The 15,136-nt window shown below is 41.0% G+C and overlaps 3 protein-coding genes and 1 non-coding gene across 4 annotated transcripts; 2 read left to right on the plus strand and 2 right to left on the minus strand.

The window, feature by feature from the left end:
• The first annotated feature begins 200 nt into the window (after positions 1-200).
• LOC18014681 (thylakoid lumenal 29 kDa protein, chloroplastic) lies at positions 201-2,208 on the plus strand. Its single transcript, XM_024154041.1, has 10 exons — positions 201-374; positions 458-562; positions 699-786; positions 873-973; positions 1,050-1,090; positions 1,171-1,301; positions 1,389-1,495; positions 1,568-1,705; positions 1,781-1,915; positions 1,996-2,208. The coding sequence occupies exons 1-10, from the start codon at positions 285-287 to the stop codon at positions 2,104-2,106; spliced, it is 1,047 nt and encodes a 348-aa protein (XP_024009809.1). The 5' UTR covers positions 201-284; the 3' UTR covers positions 2,107-2,208.
• On the minus strand, positions 2,208-4,384 carry LOC18014682 (14-3-3-like protein GF14 chi). The gene is made up of 4 exons (XM_006397177.2): positions 3,747-4,384; positions 3,544-3,666; positions 3,341-3,457; positions 2,208-2,568 (listed from the first exon to the last, which is right to left on the minus strand). The coding sequence occupies exons 1-4, from the start codon at positions 4,242-4,244 to the stop codon at positions 2,488-2,490; spliced, it is 819 nt and encodes a 272-aa protein (XP_006397240.1). The 5' UTR covers positions 4,245-4,384; the 3' UTR covers positions 2,208-2,487.
• A 565-nt stretch (positions 4,385-4,949) lies between these two features.
• LOC112085412 lies at positions 4,950-9,146 on the plus strand. The gene is made up of 10 exons (XM_024154622.1): positions 4,950-5,079; positions 5,239-5,488; positions 5,544-5,598; positions 5,686-6,968; positions 7,094-7,301; positions 7,409-7,545; positions 7,635-7,716; positions 7,780-7,969; positions 8,168-8,195; positions 8,312-9,146. Exons 1-10 carry the CDS (start codon positions 4,950-4,952, stop codon positions 9,144-9,146), a joined length of 3,198 nt encoding a protein of 1,065 aa, XP_024010390.1.
• A 3,980-nt stretch (positions 9,147-13,126) lies between these two features.
• On the minus strand, positions 13,127-13,233 carry LOC112085687. Its single transcript, XR_002898987.1, has one exon. It is a non-coding gene; the product is annotated as a small nucleolar RNA R71 (small nucleolar RNA).
• Positions 13,234-15,136: the final 1,903 nt, after the last annotated feature.

Consider the following 15,136-nt stretch of genomic DNA (forward strand, 5'->3'; position numbering starts at 1 on the left):
CTCATCTCTGGAAAAAGTTACAAAATTGTCACCTCAAGTTTTTTCCCAAATTTGGTTGATTGGCTTTACATATGGTTATTTATTTTCTAAAACAAGCCCTACATTTTCTTATAATTATAACGAAAACACCTCCCCTTTTAACCCAATTTTCATTTAGGACTCATATGATTGGCAGATTTTGGATAACACAAAATCCACAGGTGTACCCCTTCACAAAACCCAAACACACATTTCCATTTCCTCCAGACACATTCTCGCTCTCTCTCTCACATCAGAACCCAGAAATGAGAGGAGTTTCTTTCCTCTCCACTGTTCCTTCCTTCACCAACACAAACAATCTTCAACATCTCACACTCTCTTCTTCTCATCGCTCTGTGAGTTTCTACCATTTCACATTCTTTGCCTCTTCATTTCTTCTAACCCATTTACACTCTTATGCTAATATGATGATCATCAGGGTCTCATCATTCGATGTTGCAAGATCGATCCCCAAGTTTCCGGCGAATGTTTAGCTTTCCACCGCCGGGATGTTTTAAAACTCGCCGGCACCGCCATTGGAATGGTACCTTAATCTTCAATTTTACAGGATTCTTGCTCTGAATCTTGATGTCTTTGTGTCACAATTTGCTTCAGAAATAGTTGAACTGTGGGTATATTGTGATTGATGAGTCCTTGGCAGTGATGATCTCTCTTCTTAGGAGTTAATAGGTAAGGGCTTCATTAACCATGTGGGTGATGCAAAAGCTGCTGATTTGAATCAGCGTAGACAAAGATCCGACTTTCAATGTGAGTTCTCAAACAGATTCATGTAAAACAAAAATGAAGTAGCAAGAGGCTGTTTTGACTCTAAAGGTTTCACTTTTATTATGCAGCAAAGATCAAGCTTATGCTTTCGAAAGCGGTTAAGGCTAAACCGGAGCTTGTACCTTCCATACTTACTCTAGCTCTTAATGATGCCATGACTTATGACAAGGTCAGGCTTCATAATTTATCTTATCCATCTCTCTGGTGATTGCACAACTCTTGACAAATAGCATTAATTTGTGTAGGCTACAAAATCCGGGGGAGCCAATGGATCCATACGGTTCAGGTACTTCTTGCTCTTGAAACGTTCTCTGCATTAGCTCAAATGGGAAATAACCTTAGGCTTAATCTTATCTTTATGTGTAGCTCTGAGATAAGCAGAGCAGAGAACGCAGGGCTTTCTGATGGGTTGGCTCTCATAGAAGAAGCAAAGAAGGAGATTGACTCTTTCTCTAAGGGTGGACCTATTTCATATGCAGATCTCATTCAATTAGCAGGTGATGATTGATATATACCAAAGCTTGTTCATGAACAGAGCATCATCATTGTGAAACTTAAAAGTCTTTCATGGTTATATTCTGTAGGACAAGCAGCGGTCAAGTCTACTTTTTTAGCATCGGCAATACGCAAATGCGGTGGAAATGAAGAGAAAGGGAACTTACTCTACACTGCATATGGTTCAAGTGGTCAGGTACACAATGCTACCTCACGTTTGAGTCGTCACACATTGTGTAAATGGAAACTGACTTTTGTGAATCTTTAGTGGGCTTTGTTTGATAGGCAATTCGGAAGGAGTGATGCAACAGAGGCAGATCCAGAAGGGAGAATTCCACTTTGGAGAAAAGCAACTGTGCAAGAGATGAAAGATAAGTTCATTGCCATCGGATTAGGTCCTCGTCAGGTACATTGGTTTTACCGGTTCAAAAAAACGGTTTATTTGATCAACCAAATTTACTGCTAACCTGTGTATTTGTAGCTAGCTGTAATGTCTGCATTCTTGGGTCCTGATCAAGCCGCAACAGAACAGCTCTTAGCTAGCGACCCACAAGTCGCTCCATGGGTTCAGAAGTATCAACGAAGCCGTGAAACTGTATCTCAGACAGATTACGAGGTTTGTGTTTTGCTAGATTTAGCTTTACCATATATTCTCCTCTGGTTTTAAACTCATACTAGTCTTGAACATGTTTTCAGGTTGATTTGATAACTGCTTTGACAAAGCTGAGTGGTCTAGGACAGCAAATCAACTATGAGGCATACACATATCCTGTCGAGCGGATCAATCTAAGCAAACTCAAGCTATAAGAACATTGTACACTATGTACACTATGTAAAACTTGAGCAAACTAGAACTCATTCTGCAATTATTTGCTGAGATAAATTATAAATCCAAGATCTTTCGTGACATTAAAATGAATAATTAGATAAAAGCCAAGCCATTGATAAGAGAAGAAGGTGAATTTCAATACAAACAGAGAAAACAAAGACGAAGTCAAATCACAAGAAAATAATAAGAATCCACAATTTGAAAAGAGCAAACAAGGACAGGAATTAGACGGCCTTAGAAGCTTCGGGATTAGGAAAACGGAAAAATCAGAAACCAACACACAAAGAAACTTCTCCAAGGAAAAACATAATAATGGAGAAATTTTTGATACTGAAACAACAATGAAGTCGCGAGAAAGCTTAGGATTGCTGCTGTTCTTCAGCAGGCTTCGGCGCTGCTGGCGCTGCTGCTGCTGCTTCTTTAATTACATCATCATCGTCCTGATTCAACATTTGACAATCATAAACTCAGAATTAGAATGTTAAACTAAACCATTCGATTTCTAAATCAAGTCTTTAACAATGGCTTAATTACGTTCATGGTTTCAAAAATAAAGCAACAAGACAAGAATCAAGAGTCACTAATATGGATTCCGAAACCTCAACTAATTGAATAGAAAGAAAGTGGAGTGTGTTAAATTGAAGTATTCGATTTCCAAATCTAGTCTTTAACAATGGCTTAACTAGGCTCATGGTTCCAGAAATCAATCAACAAAATAAGAGTCACTAATATGGATTCAAAACCTAAACCATTTGAATAGAAGGAAAATGGAAGCAATCAAGATGTAAACTAAATCCGTTTGATTTAGGCTCATGGTTTCAGAAGCAAAACAAGAGTCACAACTATGGATTTAGAAACCTAAACCATCTGAACAAAAAGAAAGTAGAAGCCATCAGGATGTAAACTTATACCATTTGATATATGCTCATGGTTTCAGATATTTAGCAACAAAACAAGAATCATATGGATTTAGAAACCTAAACCACTTGAACAAAAGGAAAGTTGAAGCAATGAAGCCATCAGGATGTAAACTAAAACCATTTGATTTAGGCTCATGGAATCAGAAATCAAGCAACAAACAGGAGTGACTAATAGGGACTCAGAAACCTAAACTATTTGAATAGAAAGAAAGTGGAAGCAACAGGATGTAAACTAAACCATTTGACTTAGGTTCTCAAGGTCAGAAATCAAGAAGTTGAAGTATAACTATACCTGCATATCAGAGGTCCAGAGAGTGAGGTTGTCACGAAGAAGCTGCATGATCAAAGTACTGTCCTTGTACGATTCTTCACCAAGAGTATCCAATTCAGCAATTGCATCATCAAAAGCCTAGTGAATCCAATTGATGAAACTCGTCAACACACATACACACAAACAATTAATGGAAATACGCTGATACAATCATAGAAGCAAACCTGCTTAGCGAGATTGCAAGCACGGTCTGGAGAATTGAGAATCTCGTAGTAAAACACAGAGAAATTCAACGCAAGACCGAGACGAATCGGGTGTGTTGGAGCCAATTCGGCATTAGCAATATCCTAGAAAAAAACCCAAATCAAAATTTCAAATACAGAATCATCACATCGAATCAACCAAATCGGGAAAATGGAAAACAAACCTGAGCAGCTTTGTAGGCATTGAGTGTATGTTCTGCAGCGTCTTTCCTCTCTTGGCTAGTTTTAAACTCAGCCAAGTACCTATGATAATCTCCTTTCATCTTCAGGTAGAAAACCTTTGAATCTCCAGAAGCAGCAGCGGGAATAAGCATAGTATCGAGCAATTTGAGGATACCGTCGCAGATGCCGGAGAGCTCGGTTTCGATTTTGGTTCTGTAGTCACGGATCAGGGAGACGTGGTCGTTGTTTCCTCGGCTCTCTTCCTTTTGCTCGATCGAGGAGATGATTCGCCACGAGGCACGGCGAGCTCCGATCACGTTTTTGTAGGCGACGGAGAGGAGGTTACGTTCTTCGACGGTGAGTTCTTCTTTGTCGACGGCTTTTGCGACTTTCTCCATGAATTCGACCATTTCTTCGTAACGCTCGGCTTGCTCCGCGAGTTTCGCCATGTAGACGAATTCTTCCCTGGCTGAGGATGAAGATGGTGGTTGTGTCGCCATTGTTTTTAGATCGAGAGGAACGGAGGAAGAAGAAGAATGATTCAGATCTGCGAGAGAACGAACGAAGAGAGAGATTTTTTTTTTATGTTCTTTCTCGGCTCTGATGATTCTTTTTTGTTTTTATTTCGACTTTTTTTTTGGAAGATTCTTGTTTTTTTTTTGTTTGAATAATGAATGAGTGGGGAGCGACGATTACGTAGTGAGACGAAAGGAGGGTCGTTGGATGAATATGAAGGGCAAAAGTGTAAAGCTGGCGAAACACGGATTCACCCAACAAATTAAAAGAAAACGTGCTGGCTTTTCACTTACCTTTTAGGTCAGTTTGAATTTTCAAAAGTTTTTTTTTTTAAAAAATTAAAAGAGCTAGAGCATGTACATAAGACGAATTCAAAGAGGATTGTTAATAGAAGGGGAGTAAGAGCACGTCCATTAGAATATCAAGCCGGGTTCAGGCCCAGAATCATAGGCCAAACCCAATTAAAAAAAAAAAAAATGGGTTAATTTCGACGATACTGTCTCTTCCCGACGATCCTGACGATACGGTATCGTCGTGACGTGGCGAGCTCCAATTTCAGTGTTTGTGTTTCTCTCCACCTCCTTCTTCTTCTTCTTCTTCCATCGACAACAAATGGATCAACTTTGATCCTTACCCGAATTTCATTCTTCTCCTCTGTTCCGAAATTCACAGCGGGTAAAGCAAGCAGCATGGCTTCTCTTGCGACGCAAATGATTATTCCCTCCGAAAATGGGTATAGAGTTTGGGAGGATCAGACCCTTTTCCAGTGGCGCAAGAGAGACCCTCATGTCACCCTGCGTTGCCATGATTCCGTTGAAGGTAATTCATTACCCTAAATAACTATATGGAAAGTCGATCTTTTTCCAATTGACCATGGCTGATGATAGCTAAAGTTAGGGCTTTTTCAGATACTCTATAGCTGCAATTAAGTGTGGTTTTAACTTGTATATCAACTCAATTGAGAGTATGATTGTATAGGGTCTTTAAGGTACTGGTATCAGCGAACAAACGTGGATCTCACCGTATCAAAATCTGCTGTTTGGAACGAGGATGCTGTTCAAGGTGCTCTTGATAGTGCTGCTTTTTGGGTGGAGGGGTTTCCGTTTGTCAAGTCTTTATCTGGTTACTGGAAGTTTTTATTGGCTCCTAGCCCTGCAAATGTTCCAGAGAAGTTCTATGATGCTGCATTTCCCGATTCATATTGGAAATCTTTACCCGGTCAGTTTATGTTCGAATTCTAACATTAGATTTTTATGATCATCAAGTGAGTTATGATTCTGTAGCCTGAGAGTTGGTTTCATTTATAGTCTTCTGGTTATTATGTTGTATTTCAAACTTGTATGCATATAACAAAACCTGAGAGTTGGTTCTGTAAATATTATTCTGGTCTCTAGTAAATTTTTAATTGCTTCCTTTGTTTTACAGTTCCTTCCAATTGGCAGTGCCATGGCTTTGATCGGCCTATCTATACGAGTATTGTCTAGGCCAACCCTCGACAAGTGTTTCCGTTGTCAAGGAACAGGTCACAAGTCGAACGTCTGTCGTAGTAGAAAGACGGTGGCATTGCTAGAAGAAGAGGAAGACGACTTCATGGAGAATGAGGAGTATGAGGGAGTTGAATTTGCGGAAGAGGAATCTGAGGACAGAATCAACATTGTGTTACAGCGACTCTTGCTATCATCTAAAGAAGAGGGTCAACGCAAGAATCTGTTTAGGACGCATTGTTCTATTCCGAACAAGGTGTGCAATGTGATTGTTGACAATGGGAGCTCCGAGAATTTAGTTTCTCAAAAGCTGGTAGAATATTTGAAACTTCCCACGACTCATCATGTAAAGCCGTATAGTCTCGGATGGGTGAAGAAAGGGTCTAAGGTAGGAGTTAGTGAAACTTGCAAAATTCCTCTATCAATTGGTAAGCACTACAAAGAGGAGATAATCTGTGATGGTTTAGACATGGATGTTTGTTATATTCTCCTTGGACGACCATGGCAATATGATAACGACATAACGTACCGAGGACGTGACAATGTGATCATGTTTACGTGGGGAACTCATAAGATTGCAATGGCACCTGTTAAGGATTTTGGTAGCGTTACAAAGGAGAGGAAGTCAAGCTTCCTAGTCATGTCACATGATGACAAAGAACTTGACAAGGCTGTTAAGGAATCAAAGTGTTTTTATCCGATTGTGGTCAAGGGGTTGATGAGCGCCGTGATGGAGGAGACAACAACTCCATGTGAGGTTTTAGAAATTTTGGAAGACTACAAAGAGTTAGTTGCGGATGAACTACCTAACGACCTGCCCCCTATGCGTGATATTCAGCATCACATTGACTTGATTCCAGGTTCTAGTCTACCTAATCTTCCCCACTATCGAATGAGTTCTAAAGAGAATGAAATTGTAAGAGACCAGATTGAAGATCTGCTGAGGAAAGGGTTAATCTGCGAGAGCATGAGCCCTTGGGCTGTACCGGTTCTTCTCGTTCCAAAGAAGGGTAATCAGTGGCGAATGTGTGTTGATTCTAGGGCCATCAACAAGATAACAATCAAGTACCGGTTTCCTATCCCACGGTTGGAAGATACGCTGGATGAGTTAAATGGATCGAGAGTGTTTTCGAAAATAGATCTTCGAAGTGGGTACCATCAGATTCGAATCAGACCTGGAGATGAATGGAAGACTGCTTTTAAGAGCAAAGACGGATTATACGAGTGATTGGTGATGCCTTTCGGATTGTCAAACGCTCCTAGTAGTTTCATGAGACTAATGATCAAATTCTCCGTCCTTTCATTGGGTTTTTTGTGGTGGTTTACTTCGACGATATCTTGATCTACAGCAAAACCAAAGGCGACCACTTGGAGCATCTAAAACGGGTTTCGCAAGTCTTACAAGAAAACCAGCTGTACGTGAACTTAAAGAAGTGTACGTTTTGCACAAACAAGCTGCTATTTCTTGGGTTCGTCGTTGGTGAGGATGGAATTCAGGTGGATGAAGCCAAAGTAAGTGCAATTAAAGAGTGGCCAGTTCCTAAATCAGTAACTGAGGTACGCAGCTTTCATGGTTTAGCTACTTTCTACAGAAGATTCGTAAGAGACTTCAGTACCATTACTGCGCCCATTACTGAGTGCTTGAGAAGGGGAAGTTTCAGTAGGGTCCGGAACAAGACAAGAGCTTTGCGTTGATTAAGGAGAAGCTTTGTACTGCTCTAGTTTTAGCTTTGCCGGATTTTGATAAGGTGTTTCAGGTGGAGTGTGACGCAAGTGGTGTGGGAATTGGAGCTAGCGACATGTTGCTTTCTTTAGTGAAAAATTGAGTGACGCACGTCATAAGTGGAGTACGTATGACCAAGAATTCTATGCTGTGTTTTGAGCTTTAAGGCAATGGGAACACTACCTGGTTCAACGCGAGTTTGTTCTCTTTACGGACCATCAGGCACTCAAGTTTCTTCACAGCCAGAAGGTGATAAACAAGATGCATGCGCGTTGGGTTAGTTTTCTACAAGAATTCCCTTTTATTATTCAGCACAAGTCTGGAACACTCAATAAGGTAGCAGACGCTTTGAGTAGAAGGGCTTCTTTGTTGACTACGTTAGCACATGAGATTGTGGGTTTTGAGTTTTTAAGGGAATTATATGAACAAGATGAAGATTTCAAGGAATTGTGGAACAAGTGTTGTGGGAAGCATCCCTCGGCTGATTTCCATATTCGTGACGGTTTTCTTTTTAAAGGAGATCGACTTTGCATTCCTTGTTCTTCCCTGCGAGAGAAGCTGAATACGAGAATTGCATGGTGGAGGTCTTAGTGGTCATTTGGGACGAGATAAAACTATTGCAAGTTTGGAGGAAAGGTATTATTGGCCGCATCTTAGGAAAGACGCTGGAGTTATTGTTTGAAAGTGTTATGTCTGTCAGGTTTCCAAGGGACAATCGCAGAATACAGGTCTTTACATGCCCTTACCTGTTCCTGAAGATGTATGGCAAGATTTATCCATGGATTTTGTGTTGGGCTTGCCAAACACAACGAGGTGTGGATTCTGTGTTTGTTGTTGTTGACAGATTCTCCAAAATGACGCATTTCATCGCTTGTAGGAAGACAGCAGATGCGACCAACATCGCCAAATTGTTCTTTCGTGAAATCGTACGTCTCCATGGGGTTCCTAAATCCATCGTTTCAGACAGAGATACCAAGTTTCTCAGCCATTTCTGGATTACTTTATGGAGGATGTTTGGAACGAGCTTGAAAAGAAGTTCTACAGCTCATCCACAGAGTGATGGACAAACCGAGGTGACAAACGTGACGTTGGGCAATATGATACAAAGTGTTTGTGGTGATAAACCAAAACAGTGGGATCTCGCTTTGCCACAAGTGGAATTCGCATACAACAGTGCCGTGCATTCAGCTACAGGAAAGTCACCATTTTCCTTGGTGTATACCTCTGTCCCGAAGCATGTAGTCGATTTAGTGCCGTTACCAAAAGCTCCTGGAGTTAGTGCATCAGCTGAGGCAATGGCTATAGACATTTTGGAAACTAAAGAAGCGGTTCGAGCAAGATTAGAAGCAACTGGGCAAAAGAATAAAAGAGCAGCAGATAAACGTCGAAGGCTCAAGGTTTTCAAAGAAGGAGATGAAGTGATGGTGTTTCTCAGAAAAGAAAGGTTTCCATTTGGTACTTATCGCAAGCTTCAGCCTCGCAAGTATGGTCCTTTCAAGATTTTGCAGAAGCTTAATGACAATGCTTATGTGGTGGATCTCCCAGACGACATGAACATCTCTCATACGTTCAATGTAGCTGACATTTATGAGTATCATGCCGATGGTGTTCTTTATCCAGATGAGAACTCGGGGTCGAGTTCTTTGGAGGTGGAGGAGACTGATGCAGGAGACGGTTAATCCATTCTAGTCTACTAGGTATTTTCCTTTTTAAGTATTTTCCTTTTCTAATTAGGATTCTAGTAACTTTCCTTATTTCTAGGAATTTAGGAATTACCTATTTTATGTCTTAGGCTTTCTCTATATAAAGAACCTTAGGAGATATGTTTTAGGGATAACTTTTATCATAATTATTAATCAAAGACTTCGAGTTTTCGAGCCTTACCTTTCTGGTGGATTCCAGAGCATATTTTCTTCGAGCTTGTCGCTTGCGAGCTTGAGTTTCAATTCCAAGACCAACGCTTGTTGACTTGGTGCATTCCGACTGCGTCATAGTCTCTACATGTTTTGGCAAATGAAATTCCTTTGGGCAGAGTCTGAACTACTTGATTGAACTCTTCCAGTGCTTCTTTTCTGATCTTGTTTGTGTAGTCACTGGCTTCTTGGGGATCTTTGAGATGGATCCTGTAAACAGCTGCATCAGGTGATGATCTAGGAAAAGATAGATATCTGGCTCTTCTGAAATAGGTAGAAATGTTCTCCTTAGTCTCCTTATTGTATCTAAAGAAAACTTGAAGGCAGCCTTGCTTCCAGATGTCGTCGAATCCGAGATAGAGAGGAATGGACTTCATAAATTTGTTGAATTCGATTAGTCTCTGATATGTTCATAATTTGCATGATTTAGGATGTATATTTCATTCTAAATCATGTCTTATTTCATGCATTTTAGGTCTTTAGATGTTGTTTTAGGACTTAGAGGTTTGCATTAGGTCCAAGTGAGTCTTGCATGTTTTGGACTGTCTTTTAGGTACTTCTGGAGGCTACTTGGAGTTGAGAGATTGAACCAGGTGAAGAAATGGATTTTGGAGGTTCAAAAATGATGAAAACAGCTTATCGGGTGTTATCAACATCAGACTGTACCGGAGAAGAGGTTTTACCGGCTAAAAAGCTTAACGGGAAGGTTTCCTGTCGACCAAAATGCTTACCGCGGCACACAAGTTCTCGGCCAAAACCAGTTCTGCCGATACGCTCCAAAGAATGCATGTCCAGGGAAGCTTCCAATCCGATTCAGCTGTCGGCTTATTCAGCAACGTTGGAGAAGATTGAGTCACGGTTCCAGAGCAGGTAGAATCATTGGGTTTGGAACCGTGAGCTGAGAGTTAAGCTCACCGGAAGACGCACCTTTCTCGCCACAGTTTCAAATCCGATCCAGTGAGTCACAAATATTGCATGGGACGATGCTTTTCCAGTCTGATTCAGTTGTCGGGGCCTTCATCATGATTCAATTTTTTGAATGCTATTTCCATAACAGCTGAGATCATCCGGTTTGGAGCTATGTGCTGAAAGATACCGTCTCCGGAGTAAACATTGGTCCAAGAGCTTCTTTTTGATCGTTTTGATGCACTGCAGAGATGAGCCGTCTGAGGGACCTTCCACTCCCCAAGCACCAAAAATTTCTTCAGCAAAGTTCGATCTTAATGAGTCATATTTCTTGTAGACTTGTTTTAGTGTCATTTAGATTTGTGAGCTGTGAGTTCCGGAAGGCGGGAGACAGACATGTCAATCAGGCGTCTAAGAGTTGAAATTATGCTAAGTGTCATACTCTGACACGGTGAGAACGCCACGGTCTGGACTTGGCCGTGGCATAATATGACATATCTAGGCATTTGACACGGTTACAATGCCACAGCCATACACCTAGCCGTGGCAACATCCGAAGCTTGCTAAAAAGACAGAGGCTCATGACACGGTCATATTGCCACGATCCACACTTGACCGTGGGAAGATACTGCTTCAGAGTGCCAACCTTCGGCAAATGACATGGGCAAGAGACACGGCTTGCATCTGACCACGGCAAACACTTAAAAGGACTTGACACGACCAAGACGCCACAGCCAATCATCAGGCCGTGACAACCACCGAATGTTCCACTCCTTTGCCACGCTCAAGAGACACGAGCTAGGCAATACCGTGGCGATCCAAGATGATCATCGTCCAAACCCAGAAAGAACATGACACGGCCATGCATCACGGTCCAAATCAAGCTGAGGCAGCCTTATTCTTCAAGAACAACCATTTGATCTTTGACGCAGTCACTTTGTCACGGTCTTGCCAAGAATCATCTGACCTTGGCAACCTCACCTTTACCCATCAAGGCTGGGTCAGGACTCGGTTTGTTCCGGGCTGACCCAGTTAGTTTAAGAGACTATAAACACTTTTTTATGGTTTTACCCTAAGGACAAGCTTTATTCTCTCTAATTGCTTTGCCTCTTTTGTGAAAAACTCATTTGAAGAGAAATATCCCTTTTTGAGAGTTTGAATCAAGAGAAATCAAAGACCTTTTGTGTGTTTAAATCTGCAACCTATCTTATCTATCATCTCTATCATTATTTCCATCCATTAATCATGCTAATCTACTCTACTTGCAAAGATTTAAGAGAGATTAGTATGATTAGTGAGTAGTCTCCTTAATGAAGTTCTAGATATGTAGGTTAGGGTGCTAAAGTGCTAGATTAGGAGTGCTTAGGGCTAGATCAATGCTTTCATCTCTCTAAATAGCTGATCTCTAAGCTAGATCCCTGCATATCACTTGTGATCTAGAATCTGGGTTTTTCATGCATCACAAGTGTTTGATTAAATTCCTGAAAGAGCTATATTAGAGGTTTATGCATTAACCACATGATGATGTTTTGTTATTTGCATAAATGATCACTTAGAACTGATTCTTAATGCTGTCTTATTGTTTGATCTCCAATGATGATTGGGTATGTGAAATAACTTGATTTGTGTCTTGATACTTGGGAAAGATTAAGGCTTGATTAGAGTTCTGAATCATGTTTCATTATTGTCATTAGCATTTCTAGTTTAGCTTCTAAACACCCTAACCAACTATCATGTCTAGAATCTCATGCTTCCATAATTTCATATCCATATCATTTGTCATTTGCTACTTGTTTTGATCATTTGCTTAGTCACTAATCTTGTTTAAGTCTTTAGTAGTCATTAATTTAATCAAAACTTCACTTGTTTACTTGAATTAAGAAACAGATAACATAGCTTAGTGTATAGTTTCCACATGCTTGGTTTGACACCTTTTATACTACATTGATTAAAGGGATTGATAGCCCTCGAGACCTGAAAATTTTTGTCTATCAATTGGCGCCGTTGCCAAATTGTGGATTGTTTAGCATTAGGCTTAGATCTGTTCTTGAGATCAAGTTTTTTCCTTTTGTTTTACTGATTACTTTGCAAGTTCTGTCTTTATTTTCAGGTGTATGAACACCAGATCAAGGTCTAGAAGTTGTGGTCCACCATTTCCTCTGAATGACAACATCAATCTCTTAGTGCCAAGAAGAAGAAGAGATAGACATGCAAAGGAAACTGACAGAGCAGCTGATATGGAACAACAGAGAGAGCACCACATGGTTGACATTGAGCACCAGGTTCAAGAGGGGCAACAGATTCAGCATGGTAATGGAGCTCAATGGAATCAGGTTCAAGCTGAGAAAAATGAGAAGCAAACCTTTGTCAATATAAACATGGCACAAAGGAATGAGAGACAGGCTCAGCAGAATCAGCAGCAGGCTAATAGGAATGAGCAACAGGCTCAATTCATTCCTCAGCATCAAGCTCAAAGGAGACAAGAACCTCCACCAGTTTTTGTTGGGGAGAATAATAGAGCCAATTACACCAGCATAGAGCAGGAATCCAAGCACCACCAGTTCAGAATAACAATTTTGAGGTGAAGGCTTCCTTGCTCAACATGGTTCAAAACTCCAAATTTCATGGCTTGCCAATGGAGGATCCTTTGGAGCACCTAGACCAGTTTGACAGAGTTTGTGACCTCACCAAAATGAATGGTGTCTCAGAAGACAGCTTCAAGCTCAGGTTATTCCCATTCAGCTTAGGAGACAAGGCACACCAATGGAGGTTCCATACAGACTTGGGAGCAGTGCAAGCTTGCCTTTTTATCCAAGTTCTTCTCTACTTCTAGGACAGCTAAGCTGAGAAACCAAATTTCAAGCTTCAGGCAACATAACAATGAAAGCTTTAGGGAAGCTTGGGAGCGGTTTAGAAGCTACACTAATCAGTGTCCACACCATGTTTTTCTGATGCTTCTCTACTTTCTACACTGTATAGAGGAGCTTTACCACAGAAAAGGAATCAATTAGACACAGCCTCCAATGGTAATTTCTTGGCAAAAGAGATTACATCTGCTATAAAACTTGTAGAGAATTTGGCCATGTCTAATGACACATATGGTGAGGATTATGACAGGACAAAAAAAGCTCAGATCAAAGGCTTACTAGAGAGGTAAAAGAGCTGAGACGTGAACTAGAAAAGCTGAAATTGGTTTCTCAAAAACCAATTCACTATGTTGGTGACTTTAATGATTCTCCAAGCTTTGAGAACATCAATGAAGATGGCTTCACAGAGGAAGAGATCAACTATATTGGGAATCAACAGAGGTATCAGCGGTTCAATAACTATGGAGCCAACCAGAACCTCTCATACCGCAACCCCAATGTAGCAAATCCTCAAGATCAGGTGTGCCCTCCTCAGCAAAACCAACAAAGCTATGCTCCTAAGAAAAAATTTCAGAGTTCTTTTCAGCCTAAGCCACAGTTCAGTCAGCCTCAAAAACAATATGGTCAACCACAACATCAGAATCCGGTCAGCAACTTCAGGTCTCAACAGCAACAGCTCAAAGCGCCTCCAGGTTTAATCAGCAGCCGATAGTTCAGCAGCATTTGATCCAGCAACCGCCAGTTCAGAGTCAGCAGATGGGACCAGATATGTGTGGGATACTACAGCAGTTGCTACAGGGTCAACAAAGATCTGAGATTCAGTATGCTTCCATGCAGCAAGAGATAAGGGAGCTGAAACAGAATCAGGCATCCACTTCAAGAAGCCAAGGTAGCTTACCTGGTAAGCCTGAACCAAACCCAAAAGAGTATGCGAAAGCCATTACATTGAGAAGTGGCAAAGAGCTACCAGGTTTAGAGCACAACAACGTGATCATTGAAGACAATGATCAAATTGATGGGGAGACAGCCCGAAAGGATGATCAAGAAGCTGAAAGATCAAATAAAGGGAAGGCCAAAGCGGTGGAAAAGCCATCAGAACTAGAAAAGCCTTATGTTCCACCACCTCCCTATCAACCTAAGCTCCCATATCCAGGAAGATTTAAGAAGCAGCTTGTAGATAAAGCAAGGGCACTCTTTGAGAAAACTCTTAATGAAACACCACTTACAATGCCTCTCATTGAAGCATTTCTGATGATGCCTAAGCTTGGAAAGTTTCTAAAAAATGCTATCTTGAACACATCCAAAGAGCTTCAAGGTATGGTGGTGGCTTATCCATGAGTGTAGTGCCATCATTCAGAGAAGTTCAGTACCAAGGAAGCTGTCTGATTCAGGGAGCTTCACTCTCCCTTGTGCTATAGGTCCATTAATGTTTGATGGCTGGCTTTTGTGACTTGGGAGCATCTGTCAGCTTAATGCCATTTTTTATAGCAAGAAAGCTTGGATATAGAGTGCTCAAACCTGCTAGAATCCCTCTTTTCCTAGCTGATAGATCAGTAAGGCTACCTGTTGGGATGTTAGAGGACTTGCCAGTCAAGATAGGCGGTTTTGAAGTGCCTACAGATTTTGTTGTTCTAGAGATGGATGAAGAACCGGTTGATCCACTGATTTTGGGCAGGCCATTCTTGGCCACAGCAGGAGCAATCATTGATGTACGAGGTGGCATCATTGAGTTACAACTTGGTAAAGAAAAGCTGAAGTTTGATATCAAGGACATGGTAAAAAAGCCCACCATAGAAGGACAATGCTTCTATGTAGAGACCATGGATCAATTAGCTGATGAACTTCTTGAGGAGTTAAATACTGATGACTCTCTTCAAGTTGTTTTAACCAAAGAACAAGGAGACCATGGGTTCTTGGCAAAGGAGAGAAATGGTACAAGCTGTTTTTGGACCATGCAAAGGAACTTGGTTCAGAGACAAAGTT

Source organism: Eutrema salsugineum, unplaced genomic scaffold, assembly GCF_000478725.1.
Source record: "Eutrema salsugineum unplaced genomic scaffold, Eutsalg1_0 scaffold_3, whole genome shotgun sequence".
Lineage (NCBI taxonomy): Eukaryota > Viridiplantae > Streptophyta > Magnoliopsida > Brassicales > Brassicaceae > Eutrema > Eutrema salsugineum.